Raw genomic sequence first — 20568 nt, 5'->3', positions numbered from 1 at the left:
AGGTTCAAAGTAACACCAAGATTCACTTAGTGTTCTTCAGAAAGAAGAAAATTGGATGTTTTTTATTGGAGAGAGTGCAAAGGGACTGTGCTTTGCTCAGAGGCAGCTGTGTGTGCACAGTCCATGCCCAAGCAGGAACTCTGGAGTCCCCAGTCTCACTCAGGGTTCCTGCACAGATGAGTAAGCTGGGGTGCCCTTTTCTGGAGGTCTGTATTGCTCAGGTCTTCCTAGCACAAATTGGCACAAATTTCCTGAGCTGTAGCACCAAAATTACTTTAATTGCACATTTTCCTGCTTTGATACCTTTGTTACATCTTTCATTGTTCCCATAAAGCTTGGAAAAGGCACCTCTGCCCCTGCAGCTCTGAGTCACCTGTGTTTGACTGGCTGTGCTGGGGCCTGTGTCCCCTGCTCTGAGTGTGCTGTGAGAACAAAACCCCTGGGGAATTGTCGTGATGCACACATGTATTGATTAGCTGGGAGAGGTTTGACCTTCCTTGATGTTGTCTTGCCCTGGATTAGTTTTTGTGTGCCTGTTCTGCAGAAACTGGTGAGGTGCAAGGCCTGTGCAGACGCCGGTTTGCTGGATGAAAACTTTCTCAGGAGATGCCTGAATTTCTATGGCATGGTGATCCAGCTGATGCTTCGCATTCTAGACCCTGCCTACCCCAAGTGAGTGTTGGGATTACCTGTATAAATTGTATCAAAGATATTCCAGCCCATGTTTGACTGCTCACTGAATTTAGCAGTTGTAGAACAATTTTTATTTACAGTATCTCCACTGTTATTTTGTTGTTACTTTATTTATGTCAGTGACATACATTCTTATTAGAGTATCTTAGTAGAGTTTAAGCTCAGCTGGGTTTGGGGGAGCACCCTCAGGTATTTTGGGACCCTTGAAGCACTGACATGGAATTTTAAGAAGTCAGTTTTGGAACAATTATAAAGTGTTCCCATAGGATAATTCCATAGGACACCACAGGGCACTTTCTGCTTAACCCTGCTGATTTACTGTCCTGTTTGTTGTCTCTTTTATTCTACAGCATTAAATTGCCTTTAACTCCTGAGGTTCCCAAGGTATTTGCAGCGTTGCCAGAGTTTTACGTGGAAGATGTCGCCGAATTTTTATTTTTTATTGTACAGTAAGTAAAGTTATATCTGAAGGAAACTTGTACTGTCACTTGCCCCTGTAGCAGGTGGCACATGCATAAATTCAGGGTGCAAAAGTGGTTTTATAGCTATTCTGTAGTTAATGGTCTGGCTTTGAACAGAAGCCATAAGAGTATGGAATGGCAGCATTGCTGCAGCTCTAATGCCTAGATGAGCTCCAGAGTCCCTTCTAACCTAAATTTTTCGTGGAAGACAGTTGGGTTCCCTCCCCAGGAATTTTCTTTATGGTTTGCAGTGAGACCTTTTGATCTTGTGATATGTTAAATCATCACTAGAATAGTATTTTTAAAAAGCCAGAGCTTAAGGAGTAGAACATGAGGGTTGGGGTTTGGCATTTAGTTTTCCTTCTCTCCCTGTTCCCAGATATGCTCCTCAGGTGCTGTATGAGCCCTGCACTCAGGACATAGTGATGTTCCTTGTTGTGATGCTGTGCAACCAGAACTACATCCGAAATCCTTATTTAGTGGCCAAGCTGGTGGAGGTGATGTTCATGACAAATCCAGCTGTGCAGCCCCGGACACAGAAGTTCTTTGAAATGATTGAGAATCACCCTCTCTCCACCAAATTGTTGGTGCCCTCCTTGATGAAGTTTTACACAGGTAAGTGCTTTGTCTGTAGCTCACTGAGTGCACAGTGGTGAGTACTCGAAGGCCAAAGGTTGTGTTTGATGTGGTAACCATGAGAAAAAAAACAGCACAGAAAAACCCAACAAAACCAAAAATTGGTAGATCTTGGGTCTTGTGAAGACGAGGCTTTATTGCTCAGGAACTGGGGGCAACAGCATTAGATGGGACCTTGAGAATTCCAGTCCTTCCACAAGCTGCTGTGCACTGGCAGCTGCAGCACTGTAGATCGATGTGACAGTTGCTTTTGTGGTGTTTGGATTCCCAAATTAAAGCTTTTGGTTTGCTTTTTGCTTTGCTTGTAAGGCAGCACTGGGATTGTAGAACTCCCTGTTGTAGTTTTGCTGGTCCTGTAGGTTCAGATGCTTCAGAAGAGTTTTTGCACCGGTAAAACCAACTATTTTTGTTGGTCTGTTCCCAGGTCTGTTGTCTGTTCCCAGAATTTTCTTAGTGAAATTTTAGACTGTGGGATGAAGAGCAGACTTGAATAGAGCAGAAAGTTTTGGGTTCTGAGGGTTTTTCTTCAGAAATGAGGTTGGGTCTGGGTTAGAAAATGTACAGTGCTGCTTCTTTTAATGGGGATTACGATGAAGACTTCTGAATGGGAATTGAACTCCATCTCTTAAAGCTTGGTGCTCACAGCTCATCCCACCAGAGGCAGTGGGGAGAGATGTGTGCTGCAGGGGAATCCTGCTGGGAGAGTTGGGATTTCAGTCCTGGGATCTGTGCTCTTTTCCAGATGTGGAACACACCGGAGCCACGAGCGAGTTCTACGACAAGTTCACGATCCGCTACCACATCAGCACCATCTTCAAAAGCCTCTGGCAAAACATTGCTCACCATGGTACCTTTATGGAGGAGTTCAAGTGAGTAAGAGGTTGTGTCTAGCACTGCTCCCTGCCACCAGGCTGCTCGGGCAGGGACCTGAGGAGTCCCTGCCTTTGGGAATGGGTGATGCTGCTTTCCATTGTCCTGTACATGGCAACCCCTCCCAGTAGAACTGGAGTGTTTCTAAGCTGAGCTCTGGACACCACAATCACCTTGGCTTGGGGAATGGGAGCGTTGTTGGAAATATTCAGTGCAGGAGTGTTGCTGGGGTTGCAGTCTGCTCTGCAGGCCCACCTGCTCTGCCGTGATACCTGTGTTTCGATGTTTTCAGCTCTGGGAAGCAGTTTGTTCGCTACATCAACATGCTGATAAATGACACAACTTTCTTGCTGGATGAGAGTCTGGAGTCCCTAAAACGTATCCATGAAGTGCAAGAGGAGATGAAGAATAAAGAGCAATGGGACCTGCTGCCCAGGGTGAACAGAGCTGTTTTTCAAAGTGCCCTTTACTTATTTTTAATTTTTTTAATACAAGACCATTAAAACCCACTTTTTAATGAGGGGCAGCACCAAAGAGCTGCTCGTGAGAAGCGGTTCTCGATGCTTTTTCTTGCTGCCAGTATGGCCGTGGTCACTCTGGATGACATTCTGCAGAAAACCATCATTCTGCCTGGTTATGTTGTGCCTGGCAAAGAGAGTGGTGTGAAGTGGAAATAGTGTAACGTTTCAAATTACTGTGCACTTAATTCTAAGTGGAGAAACCGAGACTTTAACCTTCCTGAAGGAGGTTTGGGAAGATGCTCGCCAGTTGAATTGACTTCAAGGAGTAGAAGCTTTTATTTTGTTAATGCATTGATCCTTGGTAGATTTGATGCAGACAATTATAGTCCTGTACCTCAGAGCTCGGCCTGATTAAACAATAATTGTGTGTGTTGACCCACCAATGTCGGGTATTTCTATTTTAAGGTTATCGATTTTAAAAAAACGAACCAAAAAGTACAAAAAGAAAAGCTATAAAATCCTGTTTGTTAAACATATTCTGGTTTGCTCTTCTGAAGCCTTTCTTCCTGCCTGTGCCTACCAGCAAGGTAAAGCCATTACTGTAGTTACAAAATGAGCTGGTACATCATCTACAGATTGTTCCACCGGGGAGTGTTTATTATTTATGGTGGTGCATAAATTAGAGAGAACCTCATTTGACTCTCAGATCCCAAGCTGGTTTTGAAGTTATTGGCATTTGGATGGAAAGGAAGCATAACCCAGTTCTGCAGCTGTGAGGAGCAGTTAGAGAATGTAAACAGACTCAATAACCGTGGGGGCCTGTGATGCCATTTGCTTTCATCCTCTAGAGTTGCAGAATGCAGGAGGATTGGTGCAGACATTAGGACTGGGTAGTAAAAGCGAGCAGCTGTACCTTAGATTCAGAGGTGCCTCACATCTGTGTTTGAGTTGCTGCCTGTTCTCTTGCCTAGATGCCGTTGGCACTGTGGCTGTGAGGGGCTGTGGGTGCTGCTGGGGGAGCTGTGACCGCTCTGTGTTTGTTTGCAGGACCAGCAGCAGGCGCGGCAGTCGCAGCTGGCGCAGGACGAGCGCGTGTCCCGCTCATATCTCGCCCTGGCCACAGAAACTGTTGATATGTTCCATATCCTTACCAAGCAGGTCCAAAAGCCTTTTCTCAGACCTGTAAGTCCTTCTCAGGTTTAAGTTGGTTTCTTGCTTCTCTGACATCTCTGGATAATAACCTGGAAGTGTTTGGGAGCACTTTGTCTCCATTCTTTTCTCCTCCCCTTTCTCTAACTCATTAAAGCCTAGTTGCTGTTGATGTTATTTGATGTGAGAGCATCACCTGAGTCACTGGGATGGTGTCATCCTTCTAGGCAGAAGCTGTTTGCATGGCATTTCTTAATGGCAAACATGCATAAAGAGCAGACACTTCCTACAAGCCTACAAAGGAAAAGTGTATTGGTTAATAATTCCTGATCTTGCTGTGTGCAAATCCAGTGATAATCTTCACTGTCACTGCCTTCACACTTTGATCTCTTTTACTTTGCCTTTGTAGGAGCTTGGACCACGACTGGCTGCTATGTTGAACTTTAACTTACAGCAACTGTGTGGCCCCAAGTGCCGTGACCTGAAAGTCGAAAACCCAGAGAAATATGGGTTTGAACCAAAGAAGCTGTTGGACCAACTGACGGACATTTACCTGCAGCTGGATTGTGCTCGCTTTGCTAAAGCAATTGCTGATGATCAGGTGGGCTCCAGAAGGATGAGGGGAAGGGCAAAAGCACTGTGGACAAACAGGACTCTGCAGAATACCCTAGAAGTGTTTCATCTGTGTGCTGCCAGCCACTCTGTCTTCTACATCTGCAGTTTGTTTTCTTTCAGCAGATCATTTCTGTTTGTATTCTGTCTGCTCTTTGTAGATGGATGTTCCCAGTGTTTTGCAAACTTATAAACATACATAAATATCTATAGCACTTCACACACAGAGGAAATTTCCTGAGCTGCTTATTAGCTACAGCCTCGTTGTAAATTAGCAAAGTACTTTGTCCCTTTGCAGATGGCACACGGAGTTTTGACTCCCTCCCCCTTCCTCATCAAAACAGCTGGGACAAAGTGTCTCATTTAACACATCAAAGTTCATTCTCTAGATTAACAGTTTGCAAATTGTATCCCCTCTGATATCACTTTATTAAATGGCTGTGTAATAACCTGACAAAGCCCAGCATGAATGAGACAGTTAAGGACACCTTTGAACTCCTCATGGTACCATTAACAGCAAGATAAGCTATTGCTCACCTCTGTGTCCTTGCAGAGTTGTCTCAACTACTGAATTATATCTGTCCATGCCTGTGTCTTAAAATACAAACTTTTCAAAATACAGAGGGGGGAAAGTGTTCTCAGTGGCTCCTTGAAGCTCTAGAGGAAGCTGGTTTACAGCACAGGAGGCTGTGCTTGCATGTCTAGTGAGCAGCAGTACTGGGGTAACTCAAGATCGTTTTTCTGTAATTATTTATGTTCTGATAATTGCAGATAATATCAGGAACACTTCTGAAACAGCCCTTATGCATCTGCATGTGTATAATGAGCATTCTGTGCATTTTGATGCTGGTCAGTATATGAGAAAGTGAGGGTGTTATCCATCATTCACCCATGGCAGCCACAGCAAACACACACACTGAGGTAGGGGCTCGAAAGAAAGAAGCCTGCGGGTGTGGGAACTGGAAAAAAGCCCCATTAACAAAGTGGCCCTTCAGAAAAAAGGAGTGGGGGGAGTGACCAGTATCTTGGAAACTGTCAGTGACAGGAAAGAACCACCAAGGAAATGTGTGGCTGGTTAATGGCTGCTGGGACTGGGAGAACAAAACAAAACAAACAAAAAGTTGCTTGATCATGGCGGGGGCTCTCTAAAGCATTTTGAGCCGTGTCCCATTTGCAAATCCCAGCACGTTGGAGAGGGAATCTGCAAAGGTTTCTGCAGCCCCGGGCATGTTGCCACAGCTCTGTTCTCTCTGCACTAGAAAGGAGTTTGGGTGGGCACTGTGTGTCCTGAGTGCTGAATGGCATTGCTTGGTGCCATGTGGTGGAGATGAAAGAAGTGAGGCTGCCTTGAACACTTCAGAAATCCCAAGGGAAACAGAAATCTGTGAGACTCACTGTGTTTTGTTTTGTCATGTAATTCAACCTTGCACTGCAGTGTAAATAGTGGTTTTTTTATTAAAAGGTTTACATCAAAACACGGCACTGTGAAGTTAAAAGGAAATGGTGTCTGTAGAACAGAAGCAGCTACAAAAGTCCTTCCCTAACTCGATTTTTCACATGAGAGCAATACTTGCTTTGTAGGAACTACAGGATATGCATTTGGTCTCTCTGGATATTCCTACTGCACCGGTTGGCAAATCTCCAGCATTTGCTCCCTCTGAGCTGCCTTACTATTTTTGCAACATCATGGGGTGGCTTTTCTGTTGGTTCTTCTTTGGATTAGGAGAAAGAATCACTTCTTTCCCAGTGCTGCCTTGCACATTAACAGAGAAATTAAGAAATTAAAAAAATTAATTCATTTTGTGCTGTGTTTGCAGCCAAGACTTGTGAGAACAATAATACAGACAGGAGAGTGGCAAGACAGATGTTTTGTGTGAGGAATAATCCCGATAATCATAGTCAGCCTCTCTGAGTGACTTCCTCATTTTCTTTAGGTGATGTTGCCTTTTTTTGGTCCTGAACAGTCCTACAGTGGTGATGACTAGTAAAAAAAAGAATCATAAGTCTACCCCAAAGTTGACCTTTTGGTGCTAGATGAAATGTTACCACATACTGCTTTTGAGTCTGATGTCAGCTTGAGGTTTCATTGATCCCTTCTTCTGCAGTTTTAAAAGTGCATTAAAATATCTTCAGCGTTTTTATGGCAGGTGAGGATCCTACAACTCAGCAAAGTTGTCTTTTTGTGCTTTGCTTGTAGAGGTCCTACAGTAAAGAGCTCTTTGAGGAGGTTATCTCCAAGATGAGAAAGGCTGGAATCAAGTCCACCATAGCAATAGAGAAATTCAAACTGCTGGCAGAGAAAGTGGAGGAAATTGTTGCCAAGAACGCCCGTGCAGAGATTGATTACAGCGATGCTCCGGATGAATTCAGAGGCAAGTGGAGTTTCCTAAATAGTGACTGTCTGGAAGAGGGATTTGGTTTGTTACTTCAATTCTAAATGTTAATAGAAACTTAGGTGTTATTTATGAAGCCTTGCATCCTGCCCTATTTCAACTAAATAGGTAAGTAAATACAGAGAGCTAAGAGTTCCTTTGTTTTTCCCTGGGATTGTCCAGTCTTAGCCATCCTTTGCTTGGATGTACTTGAAAACAGTAAAAAAAAAAAAACAACAACCCAAATCTGAAAATGGGGTGAAAATAGCTAATGAGGAGACCCCTGTGCCCTCAGATCCACTCATGGACACCCTGATGACTGACCCTGTGAGGTTGCCATCTGGAACTATCATGGACAGGTCGATCATCCTGAGGCACCTGTTGAACTCATCCACTGATCCTTTCAATCGTCAGACGCTGACGGAAAACATGCTGGAACCAGGTACTGTAGAGCAGCTGGAACTGTGGGCTGGGGGAAGCACTTTGTGGGCAGGTCTGTGCTTTCAGGGGACAGTGGTAGAGGCAACAGTTCTTTCATCTCAACTTGCACAGAAGAGTTCATTCCTTCTGCTTTCCCTTTTTCTATGGGGGGAAAAAACCCTCACAACCCTTCATAACTACTGGGTGAGAAATGTTATGATATATAAATGAATCATTCCCTTACCCAAAGCTGTGCAGAAACTGCATTGAGAGAGAAGACAACAGTAGCAGATAGTCCTGATCAGGTCACTAGAGAAGAAATCTCCATTGGTCACGAGGAGCTCTCTTGTAGTTGTATTACTAAGTAATTTAATCATTCTTTTTTCTTTTTTTTTACCCTCTCAGTGCCAGAACTTAAAGAGCAAATCCAAGCCTGGATGAGAGACAAGCAGAATGACCATTAGGAACTCCCTTGCAGTGCACGCCAACAGCAGTGGGAGAGCAGGGCGTGGGCTGTTGTGGCAGTAGTGGAGCAGAAACCCTTGGAAGCTGTTATGGGATTAGCACGCCCACGGCACTGACTTCAGTAGTGACCAGGAGCATGTGGCCGAGGAGAAAAGCAGCTTAATTCTTGTACATATATTTAAGTGATAACGATGGTCAATAACATGGAGGACAAGCTAGGAAGTTGCTTATGTTACAAAACTGTCCTTCAATATGTCACATTTTGGAGTTTTTACAGCTGAATTATTTTAGCAAAGACGAATGGATCAGGGCAGCATCCCTTCAACCTTGTTTTTTACCGCCAGATATCCGTTAATTTGATTGTGGTTAGAACCTTGGACATTTTGCTGCTAAAGTAACTTTTTCCTCTTTCCCTCCCTTCTTTCTGTTCCACCCATCAAACCTGCACTGCTGTCTCTTTTTTTTTTTCTCTTATTTTTTTTTGTAATGCAAAAAAAACCCCCCAACAAACCCTGTGAAAATCAAAATCATTCCCCTGCCCTCAAAAGAACATATTCTGTGCGATAACTGTGCCTGCAACAAAGTGTTCATCTTGGGATCGTATTTTTATATTACACTCATCCGCCTGTTTGGGTTTTAATTGGTGTTAGACACAAGGATCATTTCAAAAAAGCAAAGACTTCACACACGGATTTTGATTTCCATTCCTTTACGTTGATCAAGATGCTCTGGTATTTGTGAAAAGCCTCGAGATAGAAATATGTTAAAACAGCTGCCATGAATGAGATGCTTGGGAATACCAGGATTTCAGTGACTTTTGAACAAAAGAAATACATTCTTTCAATGCTGCAGATATGATATATGCTAACTGACAGTTCTGAGCCATTCGAGCTTGTCCACAGAGAGCAGATACTTTTATCCTTGGAGGCTGCAGTTTGGGGCAGGGGTCATTTTTTTTATGTTGCTACCAATTTGTATCCATGGCTTGGCCTTACCAAAGCAGAAAGGGTGCAGGAAACGTAGAATTACATTTTTAAAAAAAAAAACGAAAAAAAAAAATATTCACAAACATTTTTGTATTACTGCCCCCTGCATATGATACTTGAATTTCCTTTTTAAAAAGGATTTGAAACCACAGTGTTTTAAAATTAAGTCTGAAAAAACAGGTTGTTTTTCTTTTATTTGTTTTTTCGCCGTGTCTTCTGTTCGATTCCTGACTCTCTTGAACTACAATAAATGATACACACTCGCACAGGATGTTTCCTGGCTCTTTCTTTGGAAGCGTGTCGGTGAGAATATAAAACATACAAATGGTTGGGTGGCTTTGTTTGTGGTTTAGGGTTGGAGATGACTTAGTAAATTCTGTGTAAAATGTCTGTGCACACAGATAGCAGCAATACTTTGAGCTCAGGAATGTTCCCGGCAGGTGCCACCGAACACCTATTCATAGCGCCGGGACAGCTGCTGACAGCTCCAGGGGGACTTTGGGGCAGGTTATATATAATCCAGGGTTCACCTCTGAGCTGGGCAATTAACTCTAAATTATTAAATGTGAAGATATAGTGGGAGGGGGTTTGGGGGTTTTTTGTTTGATTGATTGTGGGGGTTTTTTCAGTGGTGCTTCCCCTTGCAGAGTGTGAACGTGTGTGTCTTTACTCCACGGGAGGAGGATTCCAAAGCTTGTGTCTGCATGGACTGCTGGAACAGTGTTATAATTATAACCTTGACTCCTTCCACAAACTCAAATCCCCCTCTTCTTCCCTTTTCAAAAGTCACAGAACAAAGCCTGCTCTGCTTTTACCTGCAGGCTGTCCCTCAGCACCCACACCCAGCCTGGATTCTGCTGTGCTGTGGGTGTGGTGAGCTGTGAGCTCTTCTTTGGGGAAGAGGGAATTTCTTTCTGTATAAAGAAAAACTCTTACATGTTTCACTGTCCCCTCTTTATTAAGAATTATTGAAAGAAATCTCTAGAAACATCCCCAAATTTATTCTTTCTTTGATGGAGGGCAACTGTCCACGGTGTATATTTGTATTTATTGGAGAATGATTGAACTGCTATGGTTTCACATTATGGCTTTTTTCCTGCATGTTAATATATATTACTTTTATTGACAGACTGTGAATGTGTTGGAAAGATGGAAGAAATGCTTTCTTCTCTAATTTTCTCCAGCTATTACCAATTAGACACACCAGCACCTTTGGTGAATAAGGAGCAGTCTAATAAAATGAGAAGAGCACAAGCAGAAATAATCCAGCCTTAAATTAAAACCAGCTGGTTGCTTTAGTGTAGCCTGTACAGGGCTGGAGGTCTGCTGCTCTCTAAGAGTTCTGGATATTTTACATTTGAAATGTTGTAACCAATATCAAAGAGGTTTGTGAATTTAAATGTTTTACCAGGAATTCTGTATGGGTAGCTGTTTTCAATAAAATGAAAATTCTATATTTTTATTTTTTGACAGGAGGAAGTAGAAATATTTACCTTTGCTGTGGGATGTATTAACCAAGACAATGCCCTTCAGAGTCCGAATTTATTCTGCCATTGTGTCAGGCTCTGACCTGAGGAGTATAAATAGCAAAGTGCATTACTGGAATGTTTTGTCTAATTATGGCACACATCTATCATTTGAAAATATGTCAATGCAGATATTGCACAAGACACAAAGGCTTGAAATAAGTGGCCCAAACAATTTTATCTGGAGAACTAGTATCGAGTATTTCAAAGGTGTGAGCTCAGACAAGTGCTTTCCCAAATTCAGCTCTCAGGGGCAGAATAATGGAATGTACTTTAACAGGAGCAGCTGGAAGTGCCATTCTCTTGCTGTCCAGGCACAAAAGTGAACCAAACCCCTCTCTTTCAGTGGACATTTGAGGAACTGAAAAGCAAAGCTGACGCCGGATTAAAAATAAATCTCCCACAAAAGCGTATCAGTTGTGGGACAATTCTTAGTTTAATTAATTTAAATGCTACCTGCAGTTTTTTGTGATTTCCCTTCCCCATTAACATGTCATTTCCCTTCTTCAATCCAACTGTAACCTCACTACAATACAGAGATATTGTGTTAGAGATCACAGAAACCATCAGTGGTCGAGTTACATTTGACACTGCCCTGTATCTGCAGAATATGAACATCTGAGCTGGGAATGGCTCATCCCAGGAATGGGTAACGTTATACAAATGTTGCAAAATGGGCTTTTCTCAGAAAATTTTAATATAAGATCGTATCACTGATCTCCACTTGTGTTCCAGCTCCAGACTAGAAAAATTCCTGGGGCAAGTGCTGATGTTACAGCAATACAGTTCAGCAGAATTGATTCTATTATATCACAATTTATACTTATGTAAGGGCACAATTTACATCTCTGTCAACTCTCCCCTGCTGGCAGCAAGGACAGCTAATGCTGTTTAATAGCAGGATGACAACCCTGCTGTGGGCCAGCAACAGATTTACTCTACCAGCCCCCAGGAGCCTTGCTCTACAGTGTAGCTCTCTTTTCCTTATCACTTAAACCTCCCCTCTTGCCTGTATTTAAACAGCTTCCCTGTTTTAGGTAGCATTTGAGTAATCAACTATATTTCTTTGTAGTAATAAATGCAAGAAATTACTACTTACTTTCATTTTTCTGGAATAATAATGCTCAAGAACACTCTTCTTGGGCTGGGGGCCTTCGTTGTGTGACTTTGTCTTGAAAAGGAGTATCTTAAATTCTAGATTTAAGCACACACCTGCTTACAGGGAATTGGATGTTTCTGCTCTTTTCAGGGTTGTGTGGTGGTGTCAGAAACATAAAAGGAGTAAGAATGGCCCCTTTCCTGTAAGGGACTTGACAAGAACTCCTTAAACAGAATTCACAAAACAATGCAGTAGAATTCCACTTAAGTACATTTTTTGATAATTCTAAATTACCCAAGGATACCTAATTTTCAAAAATGATATTGAGAAGGCCATTCTGATTAAATTGAGCAAAAATGCCAAATTCCATAATTAAAAAGGCATCACAACCAGTTAGAGAAATACTTGAGCACCTTTCTACTCTGTACTTGAATATTTGAGGCATTTTCCTCAGCTCCCTCCGCGGTGAGTGACCTCCCAGATGCCACACGGCACGTCCTGCCCTTTGCTGTTTCCCAACGTGTAACTTGATTTTCTCTGACTGTTTCTGGCAGATTTTTTTAAGCCCCTGTGATCAAGTAACTGAATTAACGTCCTGGAGCTGTTCTGGGTGAGCCCTCCCCAAACTTGGGCATGAGACTGATGCAGGAACTGCTGTTCCTAGGAGACACCACACAAACTTTGCTGAAGGAAAATGAATCACAGTGTCTGTTGCCACGGAGGGTTACAGCACACACCCGGTATTTGAACAGTTTGCAGGGGATTTTAAAACAGGTTTTGGGGTTTTTTCAGGCGTTTTTGCCTTTTTTTTCCCCCAGGGAATATATAGCTGACCTAATTCTGCACAGCCCCAGGTGGAAGTTAGCACAGTTACACCACTTTAAAAACACCATTAAATCATCTTTTCTCTCCGTAGGAAGTATTCCAAAGTTCAAATGATGGTATTTTCTAGGACAGAGGAAAGCCACCTATTTTTGATTTGTTGGTTCTGTGGCAATATTTCCCTAAAACCTCTGTTCAGCCATGGATTGTTTGGCTTTTGCATATGTTGGTGTAACTGCAGATGAGGCTGGCAAGGGGAAATAGTCACTTTTCACCAAACAAAGTAACACATTCTCCCAAAAATCTGAAACTTAAGGGACACAGTGCAGATTAACACAGCAAATAGCCAGGAGCCTGTGAACAAAAATAAACCTTGTTCTGAAACCACGAATCCCAGGTCCTGAATGTTCTCCACAGCTTAAATCCAGTTTGTACGTGATGATATATGAAAAATATGTAATTAAAGTATTTCATATAATGTGTTCTTTTTCAAAATGCTTAAATACTTAAGCCTATTTCTAACAGGAGAAATTATCAAAGTGCTACTGGAATGGAGGAACTTTACAGCTAAGAATTGCCACAAAAATAAAAATTTACTATGAGAATATGCATGAAATTATGGAAAGTACGAGAGCTAACACAGCACTACTGACAAAATGTAATCATTTACTTAAAAATACATTAGGAGCTCTACAAATATAATTCGGGCTGCCTTAGGCCTAGTTTAGGACTCCCAATGCCACTGAACCACGCTGAACTCGGGAGCTGGGGAATTCGCTCCCTCAGACCCCGCGTTCCTGCAGCGCCCACCCACTTCGGGCCCTCGAGCCGGGAGCGCCAACCAGCTCTCACATCACACCGTATTCCTGCTTTTTTCAGGCACAAGTGCCCGTTTCGCCGCATATTACGCAGTATCCCTGCTTTTTTTAGCTAGAAGCGCCCGCTTCCCCTCGCATCTCTGGGAACGCCGCACGTCACCCTCACGCGCGCAGGGACACACCGCGGCGGGGCGGTGCAGCGTCCGGGGGAGGGGCGCGGAGGGATCCGCTCGGAGGGCGGTGCCGCTTGCGGTCGGGCCGTGGATTGAGGCGCGGCGCTGTCAGGCTGTGATTGACAGCGCGGGGGGCGGGCTGTCGCCGGCTTCTCGCCGTACCATTGGGGCTTGCGGCGCGGTGGGCGGAGCGGCGGCGGTGATTGGCGGAGCGGGCGGCATCCCCCCGCGGGGCGGGCGCGCAGTCCGCGGCCCCCAGTGCGGGAGCGGCGGCTGAGGCGAGCGCGGCGTCCGTTCCTCCCGGCGCGGCTTCGCTCTCCCTCCTCCCTTCTTCCTCCCTCCTTCCCTCCCTCGCCTTTCCGCGTCCTTTCCGGCGGGGGGGGGGTTCTCCGGCCTCGGTGGAGGCGGCGATGGGAATGGCCGGGTTCTTGTCGTTGCGCTGCCGCGCCGGCTGCTGACCCGCAACCGCCGCGGTCTCCCGCGGACACCCCGCGCCAGGTGGGGGGGCGCGGGGCCCGAGGAGCGGGGGTGGGCGATGCCGTATGCGGAGGGGGGCGGCGGGGCGCGACGCAACTGTGGGGCCGGGGGGGATTGGGGGGGGGGGGAAGGTGGATAGGATGGGATGGTGATGGAGGATGGAGATGGATGGATGCGGAGCTGTCAGGGCAGCGACGCAAGGGCGTGGGGCCCCGCTCGGCCTTGTCATCTGCCCGACGCATCTCCATCCCCCGGGACGCTTCCTTCTTTCCCTCCCTTCCCTTCCTTCCCTTTCCTTCCTTTTCCCCCGGGCGGCCGCTTCCCGGCCTTTCCCTCGGCCGATCCCTCCCGCCGCGCCGCGTTCCGCCGTCCTTTTCCCCCCCGTTTCCAGCTGGGATGAGGCGGAGGCGACGGTCGCCGGTGCAGGGAGGGGGAGGCACAGCCCTTCCTCCAGCTGGAGATGCGGGAATGTGAAGGGCCGGTGTTTTCCAGGCCGGTTTTTTGCGGCCCTGCGAGCGGCGGGTCCGTGGCCGGGCTGGGCGGTGTTTTCCAGGCCGGTTTTTTGCGGCCCTGCGAGCGGCGGGTCCGTGGCCGGGCTGGGCACGGCACAGTTCCCGAGGCAGCCATGTTGGGAGGATGAGCCGACAATCCCGGGAGCGCGGGGAGGCAGGAGAAGGGAGGGATGGATGGAGGGATGGATGGATGGATGGAGGGATGGATGAGAGACCTGGCGGATTTGGGGTCGTTGGCAGAACGCGGGTGTTCAGTTCAGGGCGGAGAATTCACCAGAAGCGGGTGATGGATTTACAGCTGTTTTCCGGAATGGAAAAAACGCGTTCGTACCAGATTTAAAAGGATGTTTCTCCTCACTTCCAGCGCCGCCTTAGCTCAGTTCTTTCTGCTGTTGCACAATGCGGTGTCGGTGTGTTGGTAAATAGCCATGTGTTCATGTGATCGGGTTTCAGGGCATCGCCAAGTTCTGCAGCACAGTTTGGTCTGGCATCTTCACCTGGTCCAAAGATAGCAGAGCGTGCCGTGAGTTCAGCTCAGGGATCACAGTGTCATCACTGAGCCTCAGAGCAGGACCTAAAATTGGCTTGGCTGTGGACCTCTTGTTCCTAAACCTCTGCTGCCCTGAACAGCTGTTTTGCTAACTTTCCACATACTAATCCCTGGGCTCGGTTTATTCCTTTAGAGCTGTTGTACTGATTAGGTTAAGCAGTTTTTTTGTTTAAAAGTTAGCACAGTCTCTGGTAGGCGAACCCTGGGCAAATATGACACAGTGGGTGGTTATTGTAAATAAAAGTGATTCTTCTTCATTTGTGATATATAGTGGGTTTTTTTATTTTTATTTGAGTGTAGAGATACAGATTCTGAACATTGCAACAAGCTCAAAGTGGTTGCAAAAGCAAACTTCTCTGAACATATAAATAATAATTTGACTTTAAATCCCTACTCAGCTTGTAACTTTACTTAAAAAAACCCCACAATATGTTTGTATTTTGACATTGCATAAAAACTGATTTGCCTAAACTTTCAAATACATCCAAGGATCCAAGTCTTAATGTTTCTTCAAATATTTGTGTGAAAGTCCAAATCTAGTTGAGCCTGTGAAGGGTGATTGATCAACATAATTAGGTTTGTCAGCTCGAATACCAGTAAACAGACAAGATACTTAAATGATTTGTTTAATGACACGCATTAATATTAAAATCTCACTGTGTGATTTACAGGGTGGATATCTTTTAATCACAGCTTAAAATAAGTGTGAAACCAGAGTGTAGGATTTGCCTTTGTGCTGATGGAGCTCCCTAAACACCTCAAATATCATCTGCCACCTGTTTTGGAGCCAGTGGAGTATCACGTCAAAGCCTTCCTTACGCAGGCAATTCCCTGCCTGGTTCCTGATTGGATTCGTACAGACAGAACATTAAAAGAGACACAGCTCACAGACTTTCCAAGGCATTAGGGGAATGATTCATTCCAGCATGGATGGCAGCCTTCTGAGCCTGTAATGAACATTAAAAAAAAAAAAAAGCTGTCTTTTATGAATATTGTTCTTCTAAATCTGTACCACAGACTGAATTGCATATTTTGGTTTGCTCTTTTTCAAGTTGTGTCTCCGCTCTGTAGTCAGCATTTTGTAATGGGAAGTGATACTACTGGGAACTGTGAACCTCGAAAAACCAGTTGCAATTTATTGTCTGTGATGCTCTGCAACTTGGGCTCATTTTCCTTTATTTTATCAATCTGTACACTGAGGGCAATGCTGCCTTTATAAAACATTACAGCCACTTAAAGTTGCTGATAAGTGGAAAAAACCCTCAAACCCCCAACAGCTTAAACCTATGGGAAGCTTGGCAAAATATAATGGTTTTGGTGAATTTTCTTATTAAGGAAAATTAAACTTTGCACATCTGAAATCCATGTGCAACTACAAGTAGGCATTTTGCTTACTTCAGCTATGAAAAACAGCAGAGTTGAGAAGAAAGGAGATTTAAAATGATACCACTTTAATTTTCCATCAGCACAAAAGTTAGAGTTGGGAAAAGCTGGTAATTGCAGAAGGCTAGCAGTTCAATTTTCATGGTGTTGTAGGTGATTTTGTGACCTGCTCTGTGAGAATTTCTTCACAGCCCTGCTTCAAACAAGGCTGTCATTTAGCTGGTGCATATGGAGGCTCTGGAGGTGTGATTTTCATGCTTTCTTATTGTGAATATGATGTTCAGAGGTACTTGAGAACATATATTTTAGAGCAGATGATTCTTTGATCCCACCCTCTGTTTGGCAGTTTCCTAGATGCACTAGTTATCTGCAGAAGTTCGTGCAGTGTTCTGAGGGGTAGTTCTGTGAAAACATCAGAAAAAAAGTCTTCGTGGGACTCTGCATTACGAAGGGGAAACAATCCCTGCATTTCATAAACAATATTATAAGAACACGTTGGTTAAAGTAAATTGTGTCACCGTGAACTTGATAAAAAGGGACATTTTGCACTCGATTTTTGAAGTTGTATTTCGGAAGCAGGCTGCTGAGTGGCCATGTACAGTAACATTCCTGTTCCCAGCAGCAGTGTCCAGGGTCAGTTGGATAATAGCTCTGGGTTGTGTCAGGATTAGCCCTGTCACTTGGCTTTGCTGTGAGGGCACAGGTACTTATGCAAGGGTCCTGTTAGGGAGGGAGGGCGAAAATCCACGCAGGGGATATTCCAGAGGAAAGTTTATAATGGAGCTGCAACTTTGATACTTTGTTATACATGAAAGGAACCTCGGAGCAAAGGGAGTGGAGCAGCGCTCCAAACCAGCCTGGAATCTTTGAGCACCACGGGAATTCATTCCCATCAGTCCTCTGCTCTGTTCTTAGTTTTTTCAGTGAAACTTCTTAAAATTCCATCCCAACCCAAAGCTGACTGTGTGTCTGCCTCATTAATCATTGTTCTACCAGTTTGCTGTACTGCTGACATTGGGATTCACTTGGCTTGCTCCTAAAGACATTCTTCTAGTCTGGTGAGATACCTCAGGTACCTCCTGAAATAAAGAATGCTTTAAATTACTCCTACTTGCTGGAGTAATTTAATTTCTCCCTTCACCATGTGATGGTATTAATGAAGTAATGCAATTTTATTAAAAACTTCTTGTGCTGTGTGAAGATGTGCCATAACTTGAATTAAGCACGTATGAGTATTTTTACCAGCTGTAGAACTTACTTTAGAGCTGAAATGCTTCCACTTTAGATCTTCTGGTAAGTTTTGTACTTCTGTGGCACTGTGATCAGAACCCTGAAATGAGCAGTCCACTGGCTATGTGGTGCATGGATAACCAGAAAAGGAGATGTCAGGATTTCTGGGCCACATGTGATGACTTGGGCAGGGTCGAGTTCTACCCCTGGTGACTCAGGTTCCAGATAGAAGTGACTGCACTGAGCCAGAGCAGGGATTCACCCAGCCCTGAGTCCTGTCTTCAGCAGTGGCCATAGCAGATATTTAGAATAGAAGGGTAAACCAATGATGGGATTGTGTTTCCTCACTGTGGTCTTCCAGGTTGTGAGTGTCTGTGCCATGGAGGCTTTCCTAGCCAAGGGGAGCAGCTTTCTAGCAGGCCTTGATGACTTTCTCTGAATCTACCTTCCTCCTTTTTGAGGCAGTTTCACTTTAGTAATCACAACATCCTGTGGCAAGAAGTGAAACTTCTGAATTGTTGACTGACTGAAAACCCTTGTTCTGATGGAAGAGGCTGGTCGAGGAAAATACAACCAAATCAATCTTTATTAACCCTGTGTTTGAATAGTTCTGAGCCTTAAAGTTCGAATAGTGGCTATCAGGGATGGTTTCGTGCAACCAAAGTGCTCCATCATTTGGATGTGGTGGGATTAGAACAAGGATTTTGATAATGAAGATGAATTTAATGGTGGACATTTGTCTGAAGATGGATAGTAATATTTACCCCGAAGGCAATAATTCTTGATTCCTCTTCTTCCTTAAGCGTGTCCTTTAATCAGTAGATAGACAAGTAGTTGTTGAGTTGTTATTTCCTTTGAGAAGAGGACTTTCCCAGGACTGCAAAGGGTTCTTTAAGGGTACACCCTTTTCTCTGGAGTCATGTGCATTGAAAGGCAGTGTGATATGGCCCATGACCCTCGTGGCAGTTTGAATGTTGTTGCTAATGCACTGGGCAGCCAGGGAACTTGGGGATGGGGTATATGGTCCTGCCTCCTGCTGAAATCTAAGTAGCTGTGTCTTTACTGCTAAAATTATCTTTGTTAGGTTAAGCCTCACATATGTTGCAACCAGATCTTTATTTTGGTGTTGGCATCCCTACTTTCTGGGAAGAAAACCAAGTATTGAAAACAAATATTTGTACACTTGAAAAGAACTGCCTCAGGTGGCAGAAACTTGTGACTGGGGGGACAGTGAGTGGGTGCTGATAGTTGTGTTTCCAGTTCTGGCTTTGAGGTGACACCTTTTGGGGGGGGTCAGGGAGGGCGATCGCAGAGCAGAGATTGAAGTGATCAAATAACTTAGAATTTAATCAATGTTTAATCAACATCTTGAATGCAACAGCTGTAAAGAACTAAATGATGTTTTTCTCTCTAGAAAACACCCACAAGGATAACTCGAAAGGCTGTTGAGCACTTTCAGTCCCTCGACTGTGCCACGAGCAGCCAGGATGTCGGGGGCCTCGGTGAAGGTGGCTGTCCGGGTCCGGCCCTTCAACTCCCGGGAAACCAGCAAGGAGTCCAAATGTATCATCCAGATGCAAGGCAACTCAACCAGTAAGTTTATTTGAATCTTTTAAGGGAGTCTTTTCTTTCTCCCCACGTTTCCTGCGTGATTCTTTTCTTTCTGTCAGGCTGAGAAATGTGTGCATTTGTATCATCTGGAATTGATCTTTTGGGGATTCTGCTTTTCTGAGGTTGTCGTTACAAATTGGATTGTCTCTGAATTTGACTAGAAAGTCTAAATCATGAATATCTTGATTTTGATGCTGTTATTTAAGGTGTTTGCTTGTGGTGAGCTGGAAATTCAGCAGAAATATTAGAATACTGAAGCGAAAACCTTTTTGTTGACTTCAGTGTGTGGGAATATCGTGTGAACTGACAGCTACAGGGATACAATGCAGAGCACCACATGATAATTGTGGTGTAAGTCCTGCTTGGGTCTTGTGCTTTAGTTCTTGGTGTGCTCATTCTGCAGTCTATGCCTGTGGTTATGAACATAATTTGAGTGAGAAAGCTGAGGGGAAAAGGATATCAAGTTTTATGCTTTCCAGAGTAGGTGTCTAAATGACAGCAAAATAACAGACTACAAAAACTCATCTTCTTTCCTAACCAATTAGAAGTGTTAGGCTTCTTAAATAATTATTGTGGGTCTAATTTGGAGGGGAAGACTATTCTGTGGGAAACTGAGTACAGGCACACCTATTTTGTTGTTTGGTTGGTTGTATTTACATAGTTGAAGTCAGGGCAGTATTGACAGCATTTACAGTTCCTCATGTGCAGCCCAACAGCTCTGCCTCTCTACTGCTCTTCTTGGGGGAGTTTGTCATTGTTGGGTAATCAAGTAGAGTCATCTTGTCTGCAGCTGTAGGAAGCAGCACTCCAAGAGCACTGAGTTATTTTGCTGTCTGATTACTGGAGTATTTACTCCTGCCTGGTAACACAAAGGAGGTTTCACACAGGCCTCTCCCTTTTTTTTTAGCCAAGGTTGTACATCAGCCTCCTTCTGCCATGGCATTTTAAGTCCTGGTTGTGATCACTTAAATTATATACAGTGTTTATGATTTCGTTGGAAAACAGGTGTCATACAGAAGAGAGCTTGTTTTTTAGTGTAATAAACTCTTATCTTCAGGCCTTATGTGAAATACTACCTGAAGAAACTTTTTTGGGGATGGATTTCAGAGTTTTGTTGTAAGATAGGAGTGGGAGGGGGACGTTTGAAGTCACCTCATGTAGAACAGGTGCTTGTATGCCATGGTTGGATCCCAGTGTAGAATGGGAGAACTGCAGACTCCATCAGGGGCCATTTGTTATGGA

The 20568-nt window shown here is 44.3% G+C and overlaps 2 protein-coding genes across 8 annotated transcripts in view; both read left to right on the top strand.

Annotated features, from left to right (window-relative positions):
* Nucleotides 1-9396, top strand: part of UBE4B (ubiquitination factor E4B) — a 35927-nt gene extending 26531 nt beyond the window's left edge. The window contains exons 20-29 of the mRNA XM_018079341.1: nucleotides 545-672; nucleotides 1044-1142; nucleotides 1534-1769; nucleotides 2533-2659; nucleotides 2953-3097; nucleotides 4169-4303; nucleotides 4680-4871; nucleotides 7080-7254; nucleotides 7550-7696; nucleotides 8080-9396. Coding sequence (XP_017934830.1) covers nucleotides 545-672; nucleotides 1044-1142; nucleotides 1534-1769; nucleotides 2533-2659; nucleotides 2953-3097; nucleotides 4169-4303; nucleotides 4680-4871; nucleotides 7080-7254; nucleotides 7550-7696; nucleotides 8080-8138 — 1443 coding nt within the window. The 3' untranslated portion in view covers nucleotides 8139-9396. The remainder of the gene's footprint in view (nucleotides 1-544; nucleotides 673-1043; nucleotides 1143-1533; nucleotides 1770-2532; nucleotides 2660-2952; nucleotides 3098-4168; nucleotides 4304-4679; nucleotides 4872-7079; nucleotides 7255-7549; nucleotides 7697-8079) is intronic.
* Nucleotides 9397-19129: 9733 nt separating this feature from the next.
* Nucleotides 19130-20568, top strand: part of KIF1B (kinesin family member 1B) — an 81033-nt gene continuing 79594 nt past the window's right edge. For all 7 annotated transcript variants that reach the window (XM_008928723.3, XM_008928722.3, XM_018079408.2 and 4 more), the window contains exon 1: nucleotides 19130-19308. In XM_008928723.3, coding sequence (XP_008926971.1) covers nucleotides 19203-19308 — 106 coding nt within the window. In that variant the 5' untranslated portion in view covers nucleotides 19130-19202. The remainder of the gene's footprint in view (nucleotides 19309-20568) is intronic.

Source organism: Manacus vitellinus, unplaced genomic scaffold, assembly GCF_001715985.3.
Source record: "Manacus vitellinus isolate BGI_N305 unplaced genomic scaffold, ASM171598v3 scaffold_46_pilon, whole genome shotgun sequence".
Taxonomy (NCBI): domain Eukaryota; kingdom Metazoa; phylum Chordata; class Aves; order Passeriformes; family Pipridae; genus Manacus; species Manacus vitellinus.
Note: the sequence above shows the minus strand (reverse complement) of the source record. Positions and strands in the feature narration are given on the sequence as shown.